Source organism: Dermacentor albipictus, chromosome 9 (assembly GCF_038994185.2).
Source record: "Dermacentor albipictus isolate Rhodes 1998 colony chromosome 9, USDA_Dalb.pri_finalv2, whole genome shotgun sequence".
NCBI lineage: Eukaryota > Metazoa > Arthropoda > Arachnida > Ixodida > Ixodidae > Dermacentor > Dermacentor albipictus.
The window spans coordinates 125,983,437-126,008,533 of NC_091829.1; the positions used below are offsets into that span (position 1 = coordinate 125,983,437).

Below are 25,097 nucleotides of genomic sequence, written 5' to 3' on the forward strand. Positions count from 1 at the left end.
TGTGTTTCTAATATCCAGTATGTTGTCACGGATTCAATAGCGAAAGAGCGTTATCTTATCAGATTGCGCGCTTGAAGCGAATACTGGCCTACATTCGCCGTCACATTTTAGGACCCGAGATTGCGCTGCAATGTACAACCATTTCAGTCTGACGAACTGACGCCTTGATCCGTAGATCGGAATCAGAGGAAGCACTTTGCGCGCAGCCATCGTTGCGCTTTGAGCGTTTTCTTTTCCAGCGCAAGCTCACCTTATAATGAGTTATATTCATGACTCACTCTTTGGAAGTGTTTTGTTCTTGACATCCCTACAATGTGAGAGTATAGAGGCGCTCCATCTTCATTGAGTGAATACTTGGAAACGGACTAGGCCTTTTCTTGCTTCTGCGTTTACACACTTACCGCATCAATTTATTTTTTTATAACCTAATTTAGGAGGCTGTAAAGCACAGCAACCTTTCATTACCAGGACGTTTTAATAACACAGAAAATATAAATGCTTATTAGTCGGCTTTCACCTCATGGTAAGGAATTTCAATAAAGATATCTTTATGATAATTCAAAGCCTATCCTCTTGACAACGTTTAATCTGAGTTCCTCTTTGCAAGCTGATACAGACTTGCAGGTGGTTCGTATCGGGGGCCCTCAACATATGTCTAACCGTCAAACAAAGAGTTATTCCGAATGTTTAATTCCAGGAAGGCGTGTTACCCTCCTGTCTTTCATTCCCGTTCGCAAACACGCATAAGACGAAAGTGCTGCATGAAGAGCGTCGTTAGTCAAAACCAACGAGCTAGCGTAAGTCACCTCGCTTATATCGCTGTCATTTAGGCTTATATACGAAATATATATGTTTTATATCGACGCATCACGAATCCAAAAAGAGCTGTCCGTGACCAGCCCAGCTAGGTTTCTTTCATTTCGTACTTCGTAGTAGCGGCTAATAGTAGCTCACGAAGCAGAGCACTGAGTGTGGATATTGAAGAGAAGGTGTTCTATATACTGTCTCGTCACCCACCGAAAATTGCCCGCCGTGCTACTGGCCATTCCTAGAAAATTGTATATGTGACGCCCATTCATTTGCAACACCGCAACTTTGTTTTGCGATTGGAGAGTCCAGGTGAGAGACAGGGTGGTTATGTAGATAAAGACACGCTATTTTCTGCAGTAACATAGGAAAGCATGAATGAATGCCTTCATTTATTGAGAAAAAAGAAGACCAAGCATCAGTGGTAGCACGTCTCAGCAGATTGGGAAAGAAGCGGGAGACAAAGAGGAAAAGCTGGAGGCCGGGTGGCAGGCGAAGGCGCAGTTTAGGGGCGAGAGAATGTAAGCAAGAGTTGGTGAAACCAGTTGAATTATAGTGTAGATCTGTGATGTGGCGAGCAAATGATTGGAGTCACCGCCAAGCATCCGTCATTTGCGGTAGTATAAGCACCCGCCGTTCTTGGTAACAAACGTTTACTGAAAACCAATCTTCGCAATTAATTATTCATCAGCCATACCTCGCCACGTATTTCTTAGTGGCAGGGTCAGTGGATTTCAACTACGCTGTCACGACAAGTTACGACTATAACGTGGCGCTTGCGGTTACGGTTGCCATAGTCGTGACTCTTGCTATTGCGCGAATACCATAAACATGGGTTTACTGTACAAGTTAGCGAACAGACATTTTAGAACCGCGTTTCTCACCTTACATACGCGCAACGCAATCACCATTGCAGCATGTTACGGTGCGCGTCCCTTCAAGACAGAGACGAAAACAAAAGAACGCGTTAGAAGACAGGGTACCGACTTGGGCCTCGTGCCAAACATATCCAAGCCAACAATATTTATTTTATTTCAATACCCTAAAGGCCCAATGCGGGCGTTACGTACGGGGGGATTCATCAAAGAAAACTTAACAATATACAACACAGAATATAAACGGCTGAAGACAGGAATAAACAAGTTAATAAGCCAGGTACAAGTTGACAGGGGAAGAAATGGCTAGGAACAGGTACTGAAAAAATGCACATGTAGCAAATCCCACAAAACAAAACAAAAATCGCACCTTCAGAAGTTACAAAACATGTCATCTAACATTCCACGGAACGTTACGGCACACACGCACACTCTGAAAAAAAAAATGAAAGAAAAAACGCACATCATTCTACAGTGGAATTTTCTAAGCATGGCGGGGGGGGGGGGACCAAAGAGCTGTTTGAAATGATGATGTTCCAGCGATAGCCGAAATGCTAGAAGGAAGCGAATCCCACTCTTCAATAGCCAGGACCAGAGGTGAGTATTTCTATCGTTCTGTCCGAGCGAAAATGGGTTTCGTCTTCTTCATGTGATCTACACGAGCCGGTGTGTGCGGCACCGGGAGAAGATGTGAACTTGCCAATGGTGTGTTGCTGTGGTAGAGAGTATGGAAAAAAGATAAACGGCTGAGTTTTCTGCGCATGACCAGAGGCGGGAGACGGAGCGATATTTTCAGTACTGTTACACTTTGATACCGAGAGTAACGGAAAGGATGAATCGAGCAGCCTTGTTTTATATACATTCCAACATGTTAACAAGATAGGTATAATGAGGGTTTCAGATCACGGGTGCGTATTCTATCACAGGCTTGATTAGCGCGTTGAATGCGTGTAGTTTTGTATCCAGGTTGGCTTGGCGTAGTCGGCGTTTAAGAAAACCAAGTTTTTTTAAGTCTTTGGTAGTAATCAGTTCAATATGAGTGCTCCAGGATAAATAAGAGCTAAAATTTACACCGAGGTATTTTACCGACGCTGAAGTTTCAATGATAGTATTATTAACTGTGTGGACATTAGGAATCGTCTTAGCAGCGGAAGTAAACTTTAGATGTATAGTTGTGTCTGCGTTAATTACCATCTGCCCTACCGCACCAATGAGTTAGCTCATCAAGATCAGACTGGAGAGCAACGATTTTAACAATCATGCCGTCGTTTCTATGCAAAGAGGTTATGTATTTAAACTTCTCGAGTGACAGTCCAATCCGCCACCTACGGGAGCGCTTGAAGCCGCCGGCGGCCATATTGTTAGAGGAAAAGGAGCACGGCTACAGTACGTGGCTGCAAGCACGCGCGACGCAACTGTGCTTGCGGTTCTGCGATGAAAAATCAAATGAGACCCCTTTAGGAAGTATATCAGTCCGGCATTGTGTGTCGCTCTTGTAAAAAAAAAAGAATGTCATGGTGGTGGGTGCCTTGTGTTCTGTGTACAATATGTTGCGAGAACTGAAAAACAGCCGTTCCCTGTTTTCTACATTCAGTAACCTGCCGCGTGCATCGGCACTGTGATGCCCTTTCGTCGATACGTGGTGCTGGGCCGTAATGACAAAACATGACCTTGAAATATAGTGTCCTTATGCCATTTCTTAAAAAAAAATCACTATTTGTGCTAAGGAGCATTTTTGCTTTAAACCTAGAAAACAAGAAAAATATTCAACGGTAGGTCTCATTTTTGTCTGGCGTTTCAGTTCTAGCTGAAAAGAGTTGGTGAAAGCAAATTTACAATAAAGCTAAGGCGACCCACCATCTGCACGAAGCCGCAAGCCTACATGCGCTCCAATGAGGGTAACCTGCCAAAGTTAAAGTCATGCGTCACTGGCGGCTCAAGCAATCTTTACTTTTTTTTTCGTTTCTGCATCCGTTCTTCCTGCGTCTGCGGCAAAAACGAGAAGTGGGAAGGCAGATAAATGGAAATTGGTGGAGGCAGGTGGTAGCGTAATGGTTAGAGTGCCCATCTCCCAAATGCAAGATGCTGCATTTGGGAGATGGGCTCGAATCCCGGAGGTTTGTTTGGGAAGACAGCTTTCAGTGCACTGTGGTGACTGCGACGCCCAGAATTAGGCGGCAGCCTGACGACAACGGTCGCCGTCAACGTAACAGAATAAGCGGGCGTGCAAGGTCCCACTTAAAGCCGAAAGTACATTCAGAGGAGATACGCTATGCTCTTGTCGGCAAAAAAAAAACAAAAAAACTGATGAGTAACGAGCGGTGTTGTTGAGCGAAGCTGTAGACCGATAATGTCACCATAGACATGACCACGCTCCAATCCCGGTGCTCAGCGGAAATATACGTCGACATATAGATACTTCATTAAGGTCGTTGCGTGTTTGCATTGTGTCTAGCAGGAGCGAGTAGTATAGGAGATTTCATTGGAGAGATGGCGGTGAGCGAAGTCCGCGAAAAGTAATTGAGGATAGCCATATTGAACGTCGACGCCGCGTTGAAGAAAGCCTGCGACTTCAGTTGCTCAGCCGACAGAAGGCTTGAGTGGTAACATACCGCTGGGCGTATTTGGTAACCACAGCGATAGACACACACTTTGCGGAAGTAAACAGAGGAAAGGGACGTAGTGAGTTTGCCGCCCTTTTCAAGCTCTGCTTGAAAAATGCATGTGGCGAAGTATGACGCACCAAATAGTATATGCCAACCCCAATGAATCAGCGCGGTCATACTTGCGCGACATGCCATGGTGGCCTGCCACCAGGACATCATGAAGTTGCAGCGATTACAGTTTGCATTGGGTACTTGAGAATAAAAACGAGCACATCAGAGACGTCCGAGGGATGTTTCTACGGTATAAGAACACATCGCTCTCGCCCGCCCCCCCGCCCCAAATAACTAAATCACGAATATAAGCTTACGAATAGGGGCATCATAAGATCGAGCACTAGGGCGCTTGTTGATCTTGTTCAGGATGACGTCAGCGTTTCGTTCAGCGTTTATTTCTGAGAAAATGAGTTGAAGTTACGTTTATTTGCATCACAATGGTGGGCGTAATCAGGCAAACATTGACAGCATTTCATTAGAGGGTACCTGACTACTCTGTGGAGATTACGTTTAACAATGACAACAAACACAGAAAGCTTTGCTTACATCGATTGCATAATTTTGTGACTATCAATTTAGATGCTTCAGAATGGCGCTCATTAGCGCAACATTTCCATCCACAGTGAGCATAAGCGGCTCTCGTATCCACAGTAGAATTGATTTAAATGGCTTTAATCCCATGGACATATCGTCGCCAACTTCCGTGGGAATGCAGTCGTCAAAATGGAATACAGGTGACAGGGAAATCAGGAGGTTGATGAACGGCAAGAAGGCGGAAGCTTGCGCATGACCTGAGGGATATAAAATGACTTTTTGAGCAGCTTGGTCAGGGGGCCATGCAACGGTTTCCACGTCTATTAAAAATCCTCCAAAATATTAACAGAGGCCGACAAAAATGCGGGCATTTTGGGAAAAGTGAAACCGCTGGAAATTTCACGACAGCCTTAGCCTAAATATAAAAGATGACTTAAAAATAAGAAACCATAACGTTGACAGGGTGGCCAAATTCTGGCACAAATAAATCGGCTGTTGAAGCAGTTCAGCTGAAACGCAATGGTGCGAAATAAGGCGAGAATGTCGTCAAGTGTTGAACAAAGGTCAAGTAGGTCCTGTGGCCGACGCCAGCGCTCGGCAGCTGTCAAACGACTGCACGTATTAGCGAGATGCCTGGTCGTCAGTAATTACAGTATGATTCGGGTCTGAAATATTGGACGCGGACTCCATCCCATTGAATACAGTGCATTCTACGGTGTCATTCTTGGACAGATGGTACCCACTCTCCAGCAATGAGGATGGGAACAAATTGTCTCACGTGCCGGCTGTCACCTTCCTCCTACTGCCAACATTCCTTTCCCTCCGTAGTTGCTTAGCTTTTGTTGGGTTCGGCTGCTAATCACGAGGTCTCGGGATCGAATCCCAACCACGGCAGCCGTATTTCAATGGGTGTGAAATGCGAAAACCCGCGTACTTAGGGTTAGGCGCACGTTAAAAATCCCAAGTGCTCTAAATTTTTCCCGAATCCTCCACTACGGCATGCCTCATAATGAAATTGTGGTTTTGGCAAGTAAAACCTCATAATGCGTAACATTCGTTAAGGATGTCCTGGGCAGTCGCACAACTCTTGAATACAATTAAGTGTCAGGAGTTGCGCGTGAGGTCCTTGAATGTGTCATCATCATCATCATCATCATCATCATCATCATCATCGTCATCGTCATCATCAGCCTGGTTACTCCCACTGCAGGGCAAAGACCTCTCCCATACTTCTCCAACAACCCCGGTCACCTACTAATTGTGGCCATGTCGTCCCTGCAAACTTCTTAATCTCATCCGCCCACCTAACTTTCTGCCGCCCCCTGCTACGCTTCCCTTCCCTTGGAATCCAGTCTGTGTATAATAGCTGTGTATTACCAGTACTCACCTACGGGGCAGAAACTTGGAGGCTTACGAAAAGGATTCTACTTAAACTATGGACGAGGCAACGAGCTATTGAAAGAAGAATGATGGGTGTAACGTTAAGGGATAAGAAAAGAGCAGATTGGGTGAGGGAACAAACGCGAGTTAATGACATCTTAGTTGAAATCAAGAAAAAGAAATTGGCATGGGTAGGACATGTTGTGAGGAGGGAAGATAACCGATGGTCATTAAGGGTTGAATATGTGGATAGCCTTTATGGCGTTCGATAGCTGCTAGTCTACATTGCGGCTATATAATAAAGGCGGAACGGCAACATGGTAGAAAATGTGGAGAACATACAAATCCCGCATATATTACTGCACAATAATTTTAAATAGCGTTCTTGCTTCACGCACGTGGATAGCCGCCATAGGAGACTACTTTGGAAACTAACTGCAAGTACTGTATATGTCGTACCCAAGGGTGTACCTGGCCTGGTGGCCAGTAAATGTGACGTAATATTGCGAGCATCTTCGGCCATAGCATGCTAACGGATGACGACATGAAGTGACTAGCGCATGAATGGACAGGGGACACTAAAGACGCTACAAGGACAAGCGCCCAGTTGGAAGTTTGCGCTTGTCCTTGTCGCCTCTTTAGTGTCCCGTGTTCACTCTTGCGCTAGTCACTTTAGCATGGAATACCAACTAGCCCCCTCTCACACCCTGCGACGACACGGGGACAGTTTGCTCAACTCATGTTTCGTGACTTTTGGGTCAAGGTGAAAAACCGACATATCCATGCATATGTCTTAATACTTAAGCACATCTAGATTTGCAGCTGCGGCGATAGCCCATGAGTGCGCATTGCAAAGTCGCTAGTGAAATAATTGTGTGCACCTTAACAAATTCGATAAGGGAAAATCAAAATCCATCCACGACGGCGTCTCTAGTAGGCGCGGTGCGATGTTCGGACGTTAACAATGTATGTCGATTGAAGAAAGGCTGCCCCGAAGTGCTTCTGACGGTTAGGCTAGCTTCTTTACTCCGCAGAATGAAAAAAAAAGAAAAAGAAAAGGAAAAGAGAAGAAAAAAAAGGAACCGAATCAAAAGCCCAGAATCAACAATTGCTCGTCGCGAGTAAACGCTGGATGACGAGCAATTTCCAGGCGACGAGCGAATACGCTTGATCACGAACACTGATAACGCCGGCGGGACAAGCATTGTGGCGAAGTTCAATGCGTAGGAATAGCTTTTACTTTTTTTATTTTTGTTTGGTTGACGTCATCACGCGTCACCGCGGGAAGTTTGAAAAGTTTAAGGTGAGTACGCCACGTGGTGGCATTCACGCGAACTAAACCCTTGTGTCCAGAAAAGCTGGATACGTCGATACGAGGGAAGGCAACGGAAGTCTGTCCGAGGGACGAAGTATCCATATCGAAGGAGGCCTGGTGCTTCGTAAGCAATTTTAGCAACGCTTCATGTTGAGCAGCAGTAAGGTCAGGGCTTATCACGGAAGTAAGGGCAGATGAAGCAGATTTGTCCTGTTGAGGAAGAGCTGGCGAGGCGGCAAGAGGAAGCAGGGAGACTGGTTGGGTATCCACATAACAGGTCACTGCGGAGCCTTGAGGTAGGAGGATTGTCTCAGTGGTCGCATTTAAAGCGATGATTAATGCAGAGCTTTCTTTGAACCGCACCATGCAGGAAGCGAAGACAATCCCACGGGCAAGACAGCGACCGTAAGGAGTGATGAACACGTCGCCATTGGTGATGTCCGTAGAAGAGAGACTTATGACTTGCTCGTGGCCGGGAGGCAGTACAGAATCGGCAGCAGTGAGAAAACGCAGTCGTGGCTCATCGGTACTCCCGCCGCAATGAACAGTCTCGCTCATATGGACTACACGTTGACGGCAAGAGATTAAAGCGGACGCTGACGAGAGAAAGTCCCAACCCAAAATTAGTTCATGAGCGCACGGGAATAAAATCGCGAACTTAATGTGATGACAGATACCATCAATGAAGACGCGTGCTGTACATTGGGCTGATGGTCGAATGATTGGTCCATTAGCCCCAATCAGGGATGATCCAGTATAAGGCGTCTTCACTTTCCGCAGACGAGAGCACAGGTCGGCACGCATAACAGATATAGTAGCTCCCGTGTCAATCAGAGCTAACAAAGGCACACCCTCCACAGACACCAATAACATGTTCGAAGGACGTTCAGGAGGACTTGGAGCACTTCGCGGTGATGCAGTTTTCCCTCCAAAAACTGCACTGGTTAGTTTTCCGGTCGCTGGACATGGAGGTGGGAGACAGGTCGAAGCGGCGAAACAGAACGTCGGAGCGGCGATGGGGAGCGGCGTCTCGAGGCACGTGTGTTGAATGCGGTGTTGGAGAAGTCGGCCGGAGATGGAGATCGGCGAACGGGAGGATTATCGTCATAAGTGCGGTAAACGCGAGGAGGTGGCTCATCGCGTTCAAAGGCCGCGTAACCACGACGTTCGTCTTGCTGGCGGCGTCGGCAAAACCGGGAGATATGTCCGCGAAAGCCGCAGTAGTAGCAGATAGGCCTCGACGAACGCCAGGCAGAGTAGTAAGGCGGGTTCGGAGCTCGGGTGACTAAGGGTGCCAGGTGATCGTGAACAGGCGCAGATGGTGTAATTGGAGACGGCGCGGCTGGCATTGCAGCAATCTGGGCGTAAGAAGCCGGTTGTGGGCAAGGAGAAGCGTTGGTATGCTGGGCGTTCTGCAGGGAGGCCAATTCCTCCTTAATAATACCGCGCAGGTCAGTAGAAGCAGGTTGGACGTGAGCGCTGCTGCAAGGGGTTGAGCCATGCGCTTGCAATTCCTCACGAATTATGGCTCGAATGATAGACCGGAGCTCAATACTGTTTGCCAGGGGGTTGTCGGAAAAGTCCGGTTGCAAGCGGATTGACTGCAGGGCGTCGAGGCGCTGACAGACGGAAACGACGTCCGACACCGTCGAAGGGTTTTGAGCGGCGAGTGCATTGAAGGCAGTAGATCCGATACCCTTAAGAAGGTGTCGCACGCTATCAGGTTCTGGCATGGCACTGTGGACACGGCGGCAGAGCGCGAGGATGTCCTCAATGTACGAGGTATATGATTCGCCAGAATGCTGGACGCGCTCAGACAGCCTCTTTTTCGCAACTTCCGAACGAACCGTGGGCGTGCCGAAAATCCGCCGTAGCTGCTCCCTGAAAGACGACCAATCACGGAAGTCTCTCTCATGATTCAGGAACCATGTCTTGGCTACTTGAGAGACGTAAAATGGCACGTTGTTTAAGCGCGATGTCTCGTTCCAGTTGTTGTATTCGCTGACACGATCGTAGTTGTCGAGCCAGTCTTCAACGTCCTCACCAGGAAGGCCAGAGAAGATTTCAGGGTCGCGATACCGGTTGTTGGCAGGGCTGGGATTAGGGGTGGCTGGCACTTGAACCGGGATGGTGGATGCTGCGGTCTGGTCTTGCGACATGGCGGCCTCTTGGCGTAAGCGGCGTCCCGAACGTAGCTCCAGGAGAGATCTTGAAGTGGATTGAGGTCGAAGGGATCTTAAAGCGCCTCCACCACTTGAAATACCACGGTTGAGACGACGCTTTATTCCAAGAAGGAAAAATGGCGCCGACGCAAAAACGAACACGAGCCGATGATTGATGATGACTTTGTACAGATGAAGATGAAGTCCGCATAAATGCTTACAATATGTATATATATATTTAACACACATTTACCTATTTATCAATCAGACGTGGTGAACCATAGGGTCCCGAAAATTTTATTTTACGTGCATTTCTTGGAAGTATATAAAATCTCGAGAAGATGCAGGAACAAAACCCAATGATTGTCTCAGAGAGGCCCCGGATCCCGCGCAGTAGCAGCAGTACAGCACACAGAAGAAATGGCCTTTTGCGACAAACAAATTTAATAATTAAGCAAGGAATTTTACTTGGTGTTTAAGTCTACAGCATAAATGCATAGATAGTTTCGGTAATAGTATTGTTCAGGTTATACGCAACGAAGTACTATCAACATAAATTACTTGAAATATTCACAAGAAAAGCCAGCAGATGTGTGCGACCATGAAGTTTACAACCCGATTTCCATTTAAACTGTTGCTTTCGAACATCCGCAAGAAAAGTTCGAGTTTCTTGCAATTATATATTTTAATAGTTGCCTGTAGACACACACACACATATATATATTTATTGTTACGGTGCAGGGAAGGAAGAAGTTGATTTGGACTAAAGGAAGAAGAAGTCTGGCAGTTGTTTGAACACCATATACCCCTGTTGTACATGTATACATTATTTTACACTCGTGGGCCTGCTTTATTCCTGCAACATTTTGGTGTAAGGTGCGGAGTACAATCAGGGAACTTCGCAGCGCACGTCATCTACCTGCCACCACAATTGCAAATCAACCAACACAAGCGACAATGCCTCAGCAGCCCGGGCCAACGGTCATCTTCACGCATCCGCGAGACCCAGGGATATTTTGTGGCACGGACAACGCCGACGTCGAGGACTGGCTCAAGATGTGCGAGCGTGCGTGCGACAACAGGTGGAACCCAACAATGATGCTAGCAAACGTGATATCCTATCTAAGAGGAACTGTAAGGCAATGGTACGACACACACGAAGCCGACCTAACGAGCTGGGATGTCTGCGAAGAAAAAATGCGAGACCTGTTTGGCATACCTGTCGGTCGTCAGCTGGCAGCTAAAAAAGAACTTGCGTGCCGTGCTCAGACGTCCACAGGATCCTATGTCGTATACATACAGAATGCGCTGGCCTTCTGTCGCAAGGCTGATAACAACATGATCGAGGCAGACAAGATTGGTCACATACTGGAAGGTATTGCAGACGATGCCTTCAATCTCCTGATGTGTAAGGATGGCGCCACTGTGGATGCAATTATGAAAGAGTACCGGCGCTTCGAACAAGCAAAGGGCCGCCACGTCTCTCAAACTTTCGACCTATTGCCCAATACCACCGCGACATCTTCTTGCGAAGACCCGCCGTGGTTCGTTCAGCCCACAGGACCGGAAGATATCACGCGCATCATTCGCCGTGAGCTTGAGGCGATGGCTCCGGCTCCAGTTCGGTGCTACTGCCGGGAAAGCGTGCCCGCTACCTTCCTTCTACAAGCGGTCGTTTGGGAGGAAATAGCAAGTTTGGGCATTCCATTTCTCTGCTCGGTCCGCCATACAAATACCTACCAGATTTCTCTGGCCGGTCGCTCCCAGACGCAAAGCTTTGCGCCATCATCATCATCATCATCAGCCTGGTTACGCCCACTGCAGGGCAAAGGCTTCTCCCACACTTCTCCAACAACCCCGGTCATGTACTAATTGTGGCCATGCCATCCCTGCAAACTGCTTAATCTGATCCGCCCACCTAACTTTCTGCCGCCCCCTGCTACGCTTCCCTTCCCTTGGGATCCAGCCCGTGACCCTTAATGACCATCGGTTATCTTACCTCCTCATTACATGTCCTGCCCATGCCCATTTCTTTTTCTTGATTTCAACTAAGATGTCATTAACTCGCGTTTGTTGCCTCACCCAATCTGCTCTTTTCTTATCCCTTAACGTTACACCTCTCATTCTTCTTTCCATAGCTCGTTGCGTCGTCCTCAATTTGAGTAGAACCCTTTTTGTAAGCCTCTAGGTTTCTGCCCCGTAGGTGAGTACTGGTAAGACACAGCTATTATATACTTTTCTCTTGAGGGATAATGGCGACCTGCTGTTCATGATCTGAGAATGCCTGCGAAACGCACCCCAGCCCATTCTTATTCTTCTGATTATTTCCGTCTCATGATCCGGATACGCCATCACCACCTGCCCTAAGTAGATGTACTCCCTTACGACTTCCAGTGCCTCACTGCCTATTGTAAATTGCTGTTCTCTTCCTTTGCGCCGCTCCGTCGCAACCCAGCTGACTGGTGCACAGCAGATGATAAACCCATCTGTTTTAATTGCTCCGGTATTGGACACATCGCCCGTCATTGCCGCAACCACTGGTCGTCGCCTACTCGGTGGTCGTCTCCGAGTCACTAACGCGCAGTACCAGACAATCGTACTTTCTCTCCCTATACGCCGACTAGGAACATCAACGGCGACAGTGCTCCATCAAGATCGAGCCGCTCCCCGCATCCGCAAGGTCGTAGGTCCCGTTCGCCTCTCGTTCACCGCTCTTCGTCCCCTTCTGCAACCAGTCGCTTCGCTTCGGGAAACTAGGCGGTGCAGCTCCCGGAGGTGAAGCTGCAACTCTGACCCGGCCCACAAATCCTCTATTGACCCTGCCTACATGGGAAAACCTACTGGACATTGAAATTGATGGCGTTGCTGTTATATCTCTCGTTGATACAGGAGCGCAGCTTTCAGTTATGAGCGCTGCTCTTCACCGAAGGCTCAAAAAGGTTCTAACACCCGCCGTACCGTGCACTGTGCGAGTCGCCGATGGGAGGACTTCACCGGTCCTTGGAATGTGCACAGCACGTATGACCATTGGGGGCCATTCTACCACTGTCTTATTTATCGTCATTGAACACTGTTCGCACTACCTAATTCTCGGCCTCGACTTTCAAAACACTTTGCCCAAATTGACTGCTCCGCAAGTGTTGTACAGTTGGATCTGCCGCTTCCTGCCGACGCAACGACTTGTGCTTCACACCGATTATGTTCTGCTGAGTTTGCAAAGCTGTCTCCACGGGTAGCTACAAATGTCCTCCTGACGCCCGGTCCTCCCGTACCTGATGGCGAGAACGTCGTGTCGCCACTTACTGACGTGGTTTTGTCGCACAATATTGCCCTACCGAGCACCTTAATCCGGATCCGCGAAAACTGCGCTCGCGTGCCCATCCTCAATTTTGGATTTTCGTCGCATGTGCTGCCACATGGTATCGCTATAGCCCATATCGCTCCTTTGGAAGAATTGGAGATTCTCCTTTGACCTCTGAATCCTTCCTCAGTAGCAACGGACCTTTGTCACCCACTGCTCCATACTCGAAGCCTGCGGACAATGTTTCTAAGATGATCGCCCCTGACCTTCCGTCCGAGTAAACAACAGATCTTCGTCACCTCCTGTCATCTTATCGGGACATCTTTGAATTAGACGACCCTCCACTTAGCCAGACATGTGTTGTCACGCATAGCATCAACACGGGGGACGCCAGCCCCATTCATAGGCGGCCATAGCGTGTCTCCGCAACACAAAGGGCCATTATACAGAAATAGGCAGACAGAATGGTGGACAAGGACATCATTGAATCTTCCAGTAGCCCGTGGGCATGAGCGGTCGTCTTAGTAAAGAAAAAAGAGAACTCGTGGTGCTTCTGCGTTGACTACCGTCACCTCAACAGGATAACAAAGAAGGCTGTTTATACCCTTCCTCGCATTCATGACGCTCTTGACTGCCTTCAAGGATCACAATCCTTTCAATAAAGTGACCTCCGCTCCGGCTATTGGCAGATTAGCGTCGATGAGATGGACCGCGAGAAAACTGCCTTCGTCCCACCGGACTGTCTGTACCAATTTATTGTTATGCCCTTTGGACTATGCAATGCGCCAGCTACATTCGAACGCATGATATACTCTCTCTTGCGTGGCTTGAAGTGGTCTACATGCCTATTACCTCGACGATGTGATCGTGTTTTCCCCGAACTTTGAGAGCCACCTGCGGCGCCTCACAACCATGCTCTACGTGTTTCGCAGGGCTGGCCTTCAGCTTAACTCGTGCAAGTGCCATTTCGGTCGCGGTGAAATTAACATGTTTCACCATCTCGTAAACACCGCCGGAATTCAACCTGGTCCATGGAAAGTTCACGCCGTGCAAAATTTTCCTGTACCTTGTCCAACAAACGATGTCCGTAGTTTGCTGGGCTTACGCTCTTATTTCCGGCGATTTATGAAAAATTTTCCCAACATCGCTCACCGTCTCACTGACCTTCTTAAGAAGGACGTCTTTTTTTCTTGGGGACCACTGCAGGAGAAAGCCTTCTCTACCCTGATTGAGCGGCTTACAACTTCCCCGATTCTGTCTCACTTTGACCTTCCTGCGCCCACTGAAGTGCGAAATGATGCGAGGGGTCATGGCATCGGCGCTGTCCTCGCTCAGCGTCAACAGGGCCAAGACCGTGTCATCGCTTACGGTAGCCACCTTTCTTCCACGCCCGAGCGAATTACTCCATTACTGAGAGAGAATGTCTCGCGCTCGTATGCGCGGTCGCGAAATTTCGCCCGTACCTTTTCGGTCGGAGCTTCTGCGTCGTAACCGATCATCACGCCCTCTGCTCGCTCTCCTCTTTGAAGGACCCAACTGGACGACTTGTACGTTGGGCATTGCGCCTACAAGAATACACATTTTCTATTATGTATAAGTCAGGGCGCCTGCATAAAGACGCTGGCTTCCTGACTCGCAATCCCATGGCTCAACCGGACGATACCAATGCAGACTCGGACATCAGTGTTCTATCTCTCTCCGGCTTCCTCTATATTGGCGACGAGCAGCGCCAAGATCCTGTTCTTCGAACACTTATGGAACGCCTAAGCTCCTCGCCCAATGACCCATCCCTCCAGATGTTCACCTTTTCGCGATGGTGTTTTATACCGTCGTAGCGTTCGTCCTGACGGCCCGGAGCTCCTCCTGGTCGTTCCCAAGCACCTTCGACTCGCCGTGCTCCAGCAACTTCGCGACGCTCCTACTGCTAGACATCTGGGCATCACTTGTACATACAACCGCCTGCGGCGCCGCTTCTTCTGGTCCGGCATTTATCGCTCTGTGCGCCGTTATGTCGCTTCTTGCGACCTGTGTCAGCGCCGGAAGACGCCTGCTATGCCTCCCTCTGGTTTGCGTCAACCAATTGATATCCCTACAGAGCCCTTCTTCCACGTGGGCCTAGACCTCCTTGGCCCCTTTCCAATTTCCATCAAAGGAAAGAAATGGATTGCTGTAGCAACCAATTATGCCACGAGATATGCCATCGCACGAGCGCTACCAACCAGCTGTGCTACAGATGTCGCCGACCTCTTACTGTACGACGTCATCCTGCACCGCGGTGACCCTCACCAGTTGCTGACGGATCGTGGCCGCTACTTTCTATCGGAGGTCGTCAATGATCTGCTCCGCTCCTGTTCTACAGAACACCAGTTTGCTACCGCGTACCACCCTAACCGCACGACCCAACCGCGACTCAACGACTTAGTGACTCAACCACACGCTAACTGAAATGCTCGCCATGTACGTTTCTGACAATCACCATGACTTGGACGTCGCTTCACCATACATCACTTTCGCATGCAACTCATCCCGTCACGATACTGCCGCATTTTCACAATTTTACATTTTGTATGGCCGCGACCCCCCATTGCTCTTTGACACGTTGCTACCTTCCGCAGTACAATCATCCAGCACTGGTTACGCTCGCGATGCTATTCACTTAGCCGCCCAGGCCCGAGATGTCACCCGTCATCACCTCACAGCCTCGCAAGCTTCTCAAAAGCGACGCTACGACTTTCGGCACTGAGACTACCAGTTTTCACTTGGTTCCCTTGTCCTTCTCTGGTCGACTTCATGTCGCAACGGCTTGTCGGAAAAACTACTTTTGCGTTATTCTGGTCCGTAGCAGATCTTACGCCAACTGTCCGACTTGACATACGAGATCGCCCCAGTCGGTCAGCCTTCAGAGCCTCCCAACGTCACTAGCGATGTTGTTCACGTCGCCAGGCTCAAACCCTATATCCCCCATTAACTGAGGCTCTATAACTTGCACCAGAACGGAGCTACCCCGCCGGGAGGGTGATGTTATGGTAAAGGGAAGGAAGAAGTTGAATTGAACTAGAGGAAGACGAAGTCTGGCAGTTGCCTGAACGCCATATACACCAGTTGTAAATATACATTATTTTACACTCATGTGCCTGCTTTCTTCCGGCACCAATATATATATATATATATATATATATATATGTGTGTGTGTGTGTGTGTGTGTGTGTGTGTGTGTGTGTGTGTGTGCATGTGTGTCTGTGCGTGTGCGTGTGCGCGCGCGTGTGTGTGTGTGTGTGTGTTTGTGTGTGTGTGTGTGTGCCGCTTAAAAACTTCCCGCAACTTTCCGCTTCGGAGCACTTCGGAATTTGTGGTGATGGGCTGCTGAGCACGAGGTTGCGGGATCAAATACCGGTCACGGCGGCCGCATTCCGATGGGGGAGAAATGCGAAAACACCCGTGTACTCAGATTTAGGTGCACGTTAAAGAACCCCAGGTCGTCGAAAGTTCCGGAGTCCTCCACTACGGCGTGCCTCATAATCAGAAAGTGGTTTCGGCACGCAAAACCCCATAATTTATTTTTTTTTTCGTTTTCGGAATTTTGAAAAGGCCAGTAATTCATCAACACATATGTTACACCGCCATGGCATTTACCAGGCTTAAGAGAATTAGAAAGGCTAGTTCCTGTCTGGCTTGATGATTTACCATGGTGATCCTTTCCTCTTCCCTGTCCCCACCCGACTCGATTCCCACAAGATTTAATATCGGTTGAGTTAATTCGCAGTTCCTCAAGGCAACCGCACAAATTCGTTGTTCGCAACACACATTCAGAAAGTTCCAGATCACTTAAATTCGTAATTTCCAGCAGATGTCATAATTAGTCTCCCGTCTTTGAAGTTATCCTACATATTGCTAATAAGGCGTCCTTTATTTTAGGCAAATATAAGCAAAATTCCAGGTTTAGTTCAACGAGGACATCGCTCAAACGATGACGGAAGGTGTTGTGTCGTCTGAGAATAGGTAAAGAAAAACGATGACTTGGCAATTATTTGCAACGATTCTTAGTGCTCCAAGAACCTAAAAATTTCGGCACATATTGCAGTTATCATGCCCCCCGTCCCATATCCACAATACATAAACCTGTTGTATCCAACAGCTATGACGGGACATTAAGTAGCATAGCTGACAGCGGCCATATCAAACGCTCTAACACTTGAATAAGAATTTTTGCAAAGGCTGTGTTAGATGCAACAGCATTTAGCTTCGCGCAGAGAGTTTCCATTGCATACCACTAATTTCCGCTAAATATTGTCTTTGGTTTTTATAGTTCTGTCAGGGCAGCTGGCTGAACTCTTCCTAGCTCGTTAGACACGCTTATGTAAACCTAGAGTGCTGGCATACGTAATTTATTGCGAAAGCCCCAATTCCATACATGTTTGAGCCTCACCTGCGCATAACCCTTTAACTTGTTCTTAGTCATTAAACATAACGAAGCCGCCTCCTGCTGTTTAGTGTGGACACCAGACGAAACTAATTTATCATGCAGGAAAAGTAAAAAGAAAAAATATAAAGGTTCAATATTTATTCGTATAGCCTCTAAATGAGCAGAAACATTAAAAGTACGCAACGCATTGCACCTAAAATGCTGACTATTCCTCCAAGATATAAATATCTAAAACGCAGAGTTCTCTTGAGACATTCGAAACCTAGCTAATATGAGCAGTGTCAGACTTCGCACACTTGCTTACAATTTTTTTTTAACCTTGTAGTTCATTAACACTTATTTACCATCACAAATAAAGTTGCCGTATTCTACCCCTTATTTTAGCAAATTACACCTAAGTTATAGTTGTAATTATGCATAACAGCCGCCTAAGTTATACAGCTTTCGTAAAACAGACTAATAACGCTATGGACCACGGGAATACATAAACTGCTAGAAAAATTGGAGGACGCTTAAGCTTCGCCTTCAAGAGTGGAACGCGACAGCGTTCCCGTCGACCAGCCAAGGGGTGTAAGACAATGGGCTACAGGGCAGCCATCACTTACGAGGCGCCCCGCATCGGACGCGGTGAGCGTCCAGCCATATGGTCGAGCAACGCGGCGTTCGGCGCAGCAACGAAACGTGCGCCTCAGCAAGCGGAACGAACCGAAGAACTCGGTATCTCGGAGGGGGAAATGATGCACTCCAGCCAAACGTCGTGATCGGCACGGGCAGAGAGATAGACAGATAGTGATCTAAAGAAAGGAAGGACGCTTGATTCTGCAGAGGGAGAAGGCGAAGCGTTGTCAGGGGAGAGAGTCCGAGCCGCGACAGCTCCAATGCGCGCGTGGCGCGCCATCTGTCGGGGCAACGCCGTACATGGAGAGGAGGGGGTCTTCTGTGTTTCCCGCAAGATGGCTCTGCGTGTGCGGAAAGCGCAGAAGAAATGCAGCGAAACGCACTTCGCTACTCGTGTAATTGCGACTTCTGTAAGTTACATGTTCATAATTACCGATATACACCCCAGTATAACTTTCCACGGCTCGTTTCGAAGGCAACACCGCATTCACTAGAGGCGCGTTTGTACCGCTTGGAAGCATCGAACTCTTGGCTGAATGGTAGCGTCTCCGTCTCACACTCCGGAGACCCTGGTTCGATTCCCACCCAGCCCATCTTGGAAGTTGCTTTTTATTTATGGAGTGCCTGCCGTGATTTATCGCTCACGGTCAACGCCGCGGACGCCGACACCGACACCAACGCCGACGACACCGGCTTTTCTGCGACACGAGCTCCTTAACGCTATCGCGTTAAACGCCTTTCTCCCACCCATTTGAAACATTGCCTATACATTGGCCATACCATGCCCCTCATTTTCCCGATATATATGCAAGATGCCTTGTTTAACTCACCGAGGACACCTGGGAAACAAACTACGAATCTTGTAAAATACATAAAAAAACGAGGGATTAGTAATTATCTGCAACCCTTCCATTGAAAGCAGAAAAGTGAAGGTTTCGCAACGCATTGCCCTTTAAATACTCTCTATTTTCACGGGAATTGAACCGTCCTTTGTACTGTTGTTTTCTAAGTCTGGGAAATATTTGTATTAGCGGCAGTACGATACGAGGGGACGCTTAAAATGAGCAACTTTCCAGAAAGGCTGTAATGAGCCTACACAGAACAAACATATCTCGCTGGCTTATCAGAACGTTGCTTCGTACTTCGAATACACTGTGCCCCACATATTTTAGCGAGGAAACCAGGGGAGAACACTAAATGAGATGTATAACGCATAAAAATTGGTAGAAACTGATTATTCAGTAACTGTTTTCAGAGCACATAAGTAACTTACACAGCGCTAATTTTCAGTCACCGAAAAGTGGCGTTCATTTTTTCAAAATATGAAATATCTTCTTTTTTACCTCCTGCCGGGAAACATGAAGTTGTGTAACTCTTATTTAGAAACAGTCTGGAAACGAAATCCTGTAAGAAGTGACACTTGCCTTTAAAAAAAATTCGTACTGAAGCAGCTCTGCATGTTAGACCAACGTCAATTTCACTAGCCTATCTACAATAAGTCGTGATAACACAATTACATTCGACAGTTACACCTGCTAATGATTGATTAAACTTTTTCTGATGATAACATACTGAGACTGCAACGCTTCCTAGGCTATCTCTGGACAGAGATATATAGTTGCGGCATTTGATAATCCTCTAATTTAATGCCGTAAGACCCACAATAACTGGGCGCGGCTAATTATAGTGCTTTCACGTAACCTCCTCATCGTCCGCAGCTTAAATTTAGTAGGCTGATTCGAATGCGGATTAGCGGTCCCAAAAAACTGGGCATGATGCAAGTTGCGCAAGCTGACATTTGTTACGGCGGGAACAACCCAATGGCAGGCAGTTTCCCGCAACGCGAACGTGTATGGTCAAATCCGCGCGTTGTCCGCGACATGGCATCACGAGAAGGCACAGAAGACAATCCTCGCTGTCCATGCAGAGGATGCATAGTAAAGAAAAACATTACTTATGTGTTGGCTCTGCCGTTCCCTTAAGGCTTCTTCCTTTCTCTCTCGATCTCTCTATAAAGGAAGACAATTTAGCTTCAGCTGTATATTTGTTGGACTTTCCAGAGCAGCCCAAAGTGACCGCTTTAAAAAATGGGAGGGCAAATGACCTACTTTGCCTCCCCCCCTTGCCGCCCCCGGTAAATACACCTCTGACGATGCTCTTTCGGACCTTAAAAGATCATCCGACGTATGGCGCACTGGAGTGTGAGGTCGTGCCAGACAGAATTTCGCAATCACAGCAGCGCCGCGCACGACCTCAAGTCCTCTACGTGGTGCGCCTTACGTTTTTCTACGCCCGCTGACGAACATCTGAGACTTTGTTCCTTTGTTGATTTGCTGTTGTTGTTTCTTTATTCTTTTCACTTCCATAACTGTTTCTAGCATCGGCACAATGCTCCTTTAGGATGGGGACATTGGCACGTGTGCTTATAATCCCTTCCTCGGGGATTGCATTTCACCCACTAAACATTGACCGCTCAGCGCAACACGCGCCCGCATGTTTAGAACTTACTGGAACCTTATCGATGGTTCTATGCGTTGTCTGTTGCCACCGAAGCTTGTGTAATCGTACTGTATGTGAGACGTGAATGGTCTAGTGCTTTCTGGAAGACACGTGGTCATGAGCGGACAGTCTGGAACTTGATGACTCATGCATAAAAGCCGACGAACTTGACCGGCCGATCAGATTCCGACGATCGCCGACTGTGTTCGCCGCTATCGCTGTGCATTGAGTGTTCTTGCGGTCACAGGTTGGCCGAATAAAAAGTTCTTCAAAGGTCTGCTGCTGTATTCTTCCCGGTCATTACTAGGTGACGTTATTATGAAAAGTTCTGTTTTGTATATTGTGACACATTTAAATATTGATTTTCAAACTGAACATGTGTTCCGAGCTCTCGAGACTGTACAAACCGTGCACAGATTTTTTGGACTGCACTAAGGGATGTTTATGAGAGCGCTCAGTCGGCCGTATAATGATTAGAGCCTTTAAAAAAAAAATGCTATTAAAACGAAGTTTTTATTTTCTGAGTTCCCAGGTGGTTTCTGTGGCTGCTAGGCAATCGGCTTCTCTGCGACTGAATTGTGTCAGTGGCAGTGTAATAGTAAAGTGAATTGTTTCCGCTATTGTTGTGGCTGGGGCGTGGGTGCATCATAAAACAAATATTTATACATGTACATCGCTACCGTCCAACTAATGTTGTTCAGAGGGCCTGCGACGTCTGACTGTGTGCCTCCTTTTGTGGTCGCGCTCTTGCCATTACCACTGAATAAGCAGACACAATGCGCATCCTTGCAGGACTGGACAGAAGGATGAAAGAGTGGTATATGCAAACAACTTGTCATATTGCATTTTGTGCAAGCAAATACACTGGTTTTATCTTACCGCGACATCTCGCGCTGTTTTAGCGTGCATATTCGGCGAACGTGCTTGCTTAGAAATGACCCCAGTGCCGCATTCAACTCTGACAGGGATTGAGCGTGTTCGACGAGATCGCCTTCCATCTGCGCGAGGCCATCGGCCACGATGCGCTGGCTGCCGCCGCGAACCGTTCGAAGGCTGCGGCGACCCTAGCGGCGCCCGCTGCGAGGGCGGCCGCCAGCGACAAGGCGGCGCTGTTCTACCGCAGCTGCGTGCTGGCTCCGGCGAACCCCGCGAGCGAGCTGGCGTGGCTGAAGGACGTGCGCCGAGAGATGGGCATCTCGTGGCCCTACCTGTACCCGCTGCGCCGCCAGACCGGCGACGCCGCCGACGGCGCTCGGCTCGTCCTCGAGGCGCTCGTCAACGCGTCCGTGCGCTGGGGCTTTCCCGTGTGGTTTGACGTAGCCGTGAACCTCTCCAGGCCAAGGTGCGTGTGTTATCCATGAATACTTTGTTTAGCGCAAAACGACAGGCACAAGAAAGTCGACCAGGACAAGGCGCTACTCTCAACTGACATCATTCTATTGCGTCCCTCCTTTATTGGCCGCTCAAACCAGAGGAACATGCGCAGTGAGCACCATGCGGTGGAGCCACCAACATCCGATCCCAAGAGCGCACTCATGTGACAGAATGTAAAAAACCAAATTCAGCGCTGTACAAGGTTAAGGAAGGCACACTAATGCACTGTGACCCCAATGACTGAATGAAGAATGCTTCCGATAACTCTCGGGCGGTCGTGTCACGGCTCGTTTGTCGTCTTGCGCTAAACAAAGTATTCATGGATTCGCACCAACTAGCCTGCCAAGGCATTCCTGTTTGTGAGCAAGAGAGCTTACTTACGTACTCATATTGAAATCTCATATTGCTCTAACTGATGGCATACTTTCTTGTGTATATTTTCATTTCACAATTTGACATCATGATCGCATGGTTTACTGCGCGCGGATACTATGCATTTATATGGTAGTTCATAGCAGCCCTTTTTTTAATTCCAAGATCCATTCTTCGGAAATTGGATTTACATTCCGTGCAATCTACTTGCTTATCCGTGGCTCTTCCAACAGAAGAAAGCGCGTGCGTCACATTGTTACGTGCAGTAAATAATGCGACAACGTCGATATAAAACTGCCTACTAAATAAATACCGAGGCTGTAGGATTACGTGGGAGTATCTCGTGGGAGTATCTCGCATTTCACAACTTTAGAAAACAGCTCCTGCCGCTGTGGAAGGAATCTTATAAATGCACAAAATATGGCCGGACACGATCACAGACTTCCTTCTGTAGGCTCTTGCTCTTCAGTGAACCGAATGTGTGTATAATGCAAATTCCAGAAACGTATTAATCATAGTCTCACATTTTGCTCTTCGTTTTCCAGGACGGTGGTGATAGAGACACTTACCGGCTTCCCACGTCAGCCCGACATTGAAGTCTGGTCAACGATTCGCGTTTACCGCTCCCAGTTCGAGCGGCTAGTGCTGGCCATGTACAAGCTCTTCACCAAAAGCGACGTCGTGTACGACAACATAGAACCATTCTTGAGTTCGCACTGGTAAGGCACGTATGACTGCGACAAGGGAAAAAAAATCGATCTTCTTTTCTGGGGCCACAGCAACGTCAGATTTCTGAATGGCTGTCAGTAGAGTTACTACAAATCTCGGTGCCCATAATATGACCGGCAACGGCATGTTCGCGCGTGTATTGAAATGACCCCAGTGCCGCGAAGCAGTTTGCTCTACAGAAACAAGATGGCGCTTTCGGCGGCGCGCGGCACGAATACGAAGCCATTACCTCTACTGCCCTGCTTCTGTGTGATCAGCTGCAGAAAATTCAACTGTCTTTATTAACAGACTGTGCTCCATTCATGGTGCAAGATATGTGTGTGTGCAGTAGTTGACTGTACACGCAAATTAAGGAATGGAATGAATTTGTTTGTCCATGTTCACGGACCGCTGCTACATTAGGCCTGCCGGTGCTGCCAGCTCTTTGCGATCCACGGATTATCTCGAGGATAAAAATTCTGTACAACTCCCTTTCTAGCACTGACCTCCAAGGAAAGGACTTCAACCTCTGATAAGTTCTCATCCCATAATTCGTTGAAACGAAAATTAAGTAACTGCGGAGAAAGGCGTTCCTAGAGGAGTCTAAAAACAGGTTTAAGGCCAATGAAAATTAAATGGATAACGGTTTTGAAATAATACCCAAACGCCCATTTTTTATGTAAAAGGTGAATTTGAAAAGTAAAGTATGTGCAGGGTTACTCCTAGTGTACCAATGTGCGGTCAACGAGGGCAGAAGGTCCACGTGTAAAGCGTTTAATGAATATGAATTCCAAATTTGTGTGCGATGTGAGCAATAATACGCCAGGTTCCAGATGCCCGCGTTCAGAAGGTTGATAATGGTAGAAACCATGATACTGAGACAGTTCACCGGCACATGATGTTGTAGCCACAGATGGGTAGCTGAAATAATCTGCACATACATGGTCAGGAGGGACCGGACAATGACCTGTCCCTCCTAACTCTAAAATGAAAACTAAGAAAAAAAGTGAAGATGGGATGGGATTGGAAACGTGGACCTTCAACCCTGGAACGTCTCCACGAGTGACCGCTCGTTCTACGGTGACAAAGGAAGTAGCGCTGCATCTTGATATATAGTAACATTCTCGCGCGTTATCTACAAAAATCAACCCCAACTTACACACAACTTACGGCCACTCTGTCGCCAATGTATCAAGAATAAGTAAATGGGCACATACTTGAATCAATGCGCCGACACATGGCTGACCGCGACCACACCGGCAGCACACTAACATTCGAAGCTCAACGTTTCGTAATGGTCCACACACTAAGCGATTGACTAGCGATAATACGTATTTGCTACAAGCTATTAGAACTTACGGAACATCTATGTGACAAGCCTTGTACCCAATCTATCTATCAAGTCTATCGCAACACCTCTATCACAACAAGTATATCACAACATGTCTAACAAGTCCATCGCAACTGAGCACACCCGCGAGTGATCAGGATGAAAGCAAACAATCAGATAGTGACCGCCGTGGTAAATTTACTGAAGCAGAAATGTGAGAAGTCACTGCTTCAAATGATTCGCTGAATAAAGAACGAAGAGCTAATCCCACCTATACTGATTAAATTCATAAGCGCAAAGTTACGATAGCTTGTAATACATTTTTAGCCCCGCTTTTATTTCAAGCACCGTAAATTCTCTTCGCACCGTTTGAACAAAGCGTAATGAGCTCCGAAAGCGCATGCATGTCCTTGAAGCTGTGGCCAAAGCTTCGCGTGTCGTCCACTCAGTCACTGTCTACGGTATCCGCCGAAACATAAGTTCGGAGAGCCGCACCGGCGTCATGTACATTCATTGTAAACACAGAGGCAATGGAGCCATCTAAGCCAGCAATGGACGCGTCACTGCGTGATCAAGCATGGAAACACCGTGAAAAGAGTCAAAAATTTCTATACACGCACTTCCTCCTGTGACAGTGGCCGCTTTCTATACCTAATGCGCTTCACCACAAAACGTGCTCTACACATGTTCTAAGTGCTAATTGCGGCGTAGCTAATTTATGAAAAAGAGGTCATTATAC

At 47.7% G+C, this 25,097-nt stretch overlaps 1 protein-coding gene across 1 annotated transcript in view; it reads left to right on the forward strand.

The window, feature by feature from the left end:
- LOC135912179 (neprilysin-1-like) overlaps window positions 1-25,097 on the forward strand; it is a 200,675-nt gene that overhangs the window by 77,355 nt on the left and 98,223 nt on the right. Inside the window, exons 4-5 of the mRNA XM_065444559.2 lie at window positions 21,540-21,916; window positions 22,866-23,039. Coding sequence (XP_065300631.2) covers window positions 21,540-21,916; window positions 22,866-23,039 — 551 coding nt within the window. The remainder of the gene's footprint in view (window positions 1-21,539; window positions 21,917-22,865; window positions 23,040-25,097) is intronic.